Below are 3,429 nucleotides of genomic sequence, written 5' to 3'. Positions count from 1 at the left end.
TTTTTGATGATATCACTGTAACATCATAAAGATGTTGTGCTGTGACGATTAAATATATATTTTATCGTCACAGCAGAACATCTTTATGATGTCACTGTGACATTTTCTTGCTATGACAGATTTTTTTATCCTTATTGTTACATTTCGTGATATACTAGTTATATCAATGTGACATTTTACAATGATATCACTTCAATTGTGATTAATGATATCACTGTTACCTTCCAATAATCTCACAATGACATCACAGTGACATTACATTTTTTTGTCACCTTGTGACTCTATTGTGAGCTTATTGTGATGTCACTGTGACATTTTTTGCTATGGGGGATATAATTAACTTATAAGATACATAATAACACAAATCGCTAACACAACTAATATGGTCAGTGCTGTTAATGTGGGCAATAAGAAGTTTTAGTAATATATATAAGTTATCATCTAATTGCATTCATTTATCGCTAAATAATTTTAATACAAGCCAACATTTTAATATAAAAATATTAATTTCTCTTTGATTTTAACGTAAAAATAAAAAATTCATGAATACACTAAATACACAAGTAACTATTATTGTGATACTTAAAAAATGATAAAACTTATTGACGTTGTTGCTTTGCCTGTAAAAAATAAAAGTAATAATAAATATGTTGTTATATCGAAAACTAAAATATACAAGTAAAACGTAAAACATACTAGTTCTCTGTCGTAGCGCGTTTTTGAGTGCCTTAACCAAGCTGACACATAGTTCTGAAATTGTTTATCTGTCAAAAATGGAAAGTGTTTTCTAGTCGATCCTACAAATGTAACAAAAAAAAAGTTAATATAGTACCGGTACAATTATTATGCTATTAAAAGCATTAATTTTTTATAATTATATATTTTTACATTTCTATATACGTTTTAAAATGTCCATAATTATTAGTGTGTTCACTTCGAAGTTGCCTTTGCGACCCATCCAAGAACATTTTGTACCCAATTTATTAGTAAATATTTTTTCTAGTCCAGCTTTTATTTGATCGTGGGGAGAAGTGCCTCCTAATAAATAGACAAATGTTTCCTACGAAAAAAATGTAAATACATATATATATATATACAATTGTTCGAGCCTTTTCTGGTAAATATTGAGCATCCTTTTTGTCTATTTTAATTTCAATTAAAGTCAGTTAGTCAGAAGGAAAAAGGGTTAAATATATATTTTTTAAAAATAGATATCAGTAGTTTTGGCATATTCAACAATGGTACAATGAAATTATAATGAATGTTATAAAATAATCCTAGTTTAATCAAGCTTGAACAATCAAAATTGCTTTTGAAAGCAATTTCTTTCTAACCATTTACATTATTTTACCAGCTCGAACCTTGAATTTTGTCTCAAATATTCAAAAAACAAGAAATAAGAAATGTAGACTATTTTTACCATTTGTTTTTGTCCTTCCTCATTAGTTTTTAATGCGATGTCGAAATCAAGTAATTTTGTATATTTCTTGAAAGGTTTGTTCGGAATAAGAGAAAAAGTACTACTACAGCTTGAACCAGATGCTGAGAGCAGTGGAAGCGAATTATTTGTACGCTCTAATTGCTTTAAAAATGCATTTTGTTGTTCCAATAATTTTTTAATCGCAATCGTGTTTTGCAGGATTGAAACAATATTCTGACTATCTGAAATATAAATTTACAAATTATATTACTATAAACAAAAGAACAATAAATATGAATGATTACCTGCTGGAAAATTTTCAAAAATGATATCGGTTGGTATCATATTATTTACTGGATTAACAGCATCTTTAGGATCTAAATAATGGAAATTTTTAGTATCATTATTGTATTTATTTAATATTAAATTAATAAATTAATAGACACTATATATATATTAAGCGGGATTACTTAAAATCGACTTGTATTGTTTAATACCTTATTGTACCAAAAATTATTTGTTTATACCTTCATCAGAAGTTACATGGTCTTCAGAGGCAATATTATTCTTTTTATTTTGACTCACGTTTATTGCTGTTTCATCCATATTTTCGATATCCTTGTCCAAGTTTTGGTTATCATCATTAATCAAATCTAAATGTATAAAAAATTACACTATTAAGCATTACTTTATTTGCAAGTTAAAAAAATAATATAAGTATGCTGTCGTCTAAGCTGGGCAATAGAGCCAAGGAAACGAAACGAAAAATTATTTAAACGGAACTGTATCTCAATTTGAGATCCCAAAGTTCCACATATAAATTAATTTCGAAGCTTACATATGGAGAAATAAGCGAGAAAAATATAGGTCCGAAAAGTCGCTGAAGCGGGAATCGAACCCGCGTCTTTCACTTTCCGGGCGACTGCTCTTACCAACTAAGCTATTCAGACCCTTTCGATCCTATATTTTTCATTTGCCTTTTTAGTAGATGTTAGTAAATACCGCCGTGATTAGCCCAAGGCGTGAATAAACTCAGAAATAAATATTTTTATCGGCTCTCAATATAAATAATATAAGTATGCTGTCGTCTAAGCTGGGCAATAGAGCCAAGGAAACGAAACGAAAAATTAATTAAACGGAACTGTATCTCAATTTGAGATCCCAAAGTTCCACATATAAATTAATTTCGAAACTTACATATGGAGAAATAAGCGAGAAAAATATAGGTCCGAAAAGTCGCTGAAGCGGGAATCGAACCCGCGTCTTTCACTTTCCGGGCGACTGCTCTTACCAACTAAGCTATTCAGACCCTTTCGATCCTATATTTTTCATTTGCCTTTTTAGTAGATGTTAGTAAATACCGCCGTGATTAGCCCAAGGCGTGAATAAACTCAGAAATAAATATTTTTATCGGCTCTCAATATAAATAATATAAGTATGCCTATATTTTTCTCGCTTATTTCTCCATATGTAAGTTTCGAAATTAATTTATATGTGGAACTTTGGGATCTCAAATTGAGATACAGTTCCGTTTAATTAATTTTTCGTTTCGTTTCCTTGGCTCTATTGCCCAGCTTAGACGACAGCATACTTATATTATTTATATTGAGAGCCGATAAAAATATTTATTTCTGAGTAAAAAAATAATGTTAAAGATTTATAAAAATAATATATATATTTATTTATTGTTATACCATTTGTCAACTGTTCATTTTCTAAATGCAAATCCATGACAGTCATTAACGGAGATGGTGTCATTCGCGGATTTGAATCGTCATCATTTAAGTTGTTTGCTGTAACTGGTTGGAATGTTTTCTTTTTTCTTTTCCCTCGGTCCTAATTGCGAACATGATGTATCTGATGTATCGGTTCGAATTTTTTTATGTACAACATCTATAGCTTCCTTATATGAATCTGTAATTACAAATTATTTTATTAATTGTCTATATATATACATACATTTGTATTACATGATTTATATAAGTCTTTTCCATAACCGTATTCATAAA

General features: G+C 29.2%; 1 protein-coding gene across 1 annotated transcript; it reads right to left on the bottom strand.

Moving 5' to 3' along the window:
- Window positions 1-599: 599 nt before the first annotated feature.
- Window positions 600-2,073, bottom strand: LOC146719850 (uncharacterized; the record flags this gene model as incomplete). The annotated part of the gene is made up of 6 exons (XM_085489444.1): window positions 600-620; window positions 697-797; window positions 901-1,060; window positions 1,421-1,662; window positions 1,726-1,797; window positions 1,948-2,073. Coding segments are annotated over 6 exons (722 nt in total), but the record flags the coding sequence as incomplete, so codon positions are not given.
- Between the last annotated feature and the right edge of the window lie 1,356 nt (window positions 2,074-3,429).

This window comes from Nylanderia fulva, unplaced genomic scaffold (genome assembly GCF_048542155.1).
Source record: "Nylanderia fulva isolate GAGA-0341 unplaced genomic scaffold, ASM4854215v1 Scaffold835, whole genome shotgun sequence".
Taxonomy (NCBI): domain Eukaryota; kingdom Metazoa; phylum Arthropoda; class Insecta; order Hymenoptera; family Formicidae; genus Nylanderia; species Nylanderia fulva.
The sequence above is the reverse complement of the archived record's forward strand: the minus strand, read 5'-3'. Positions and strand labels throughout refer to the sequence as shown.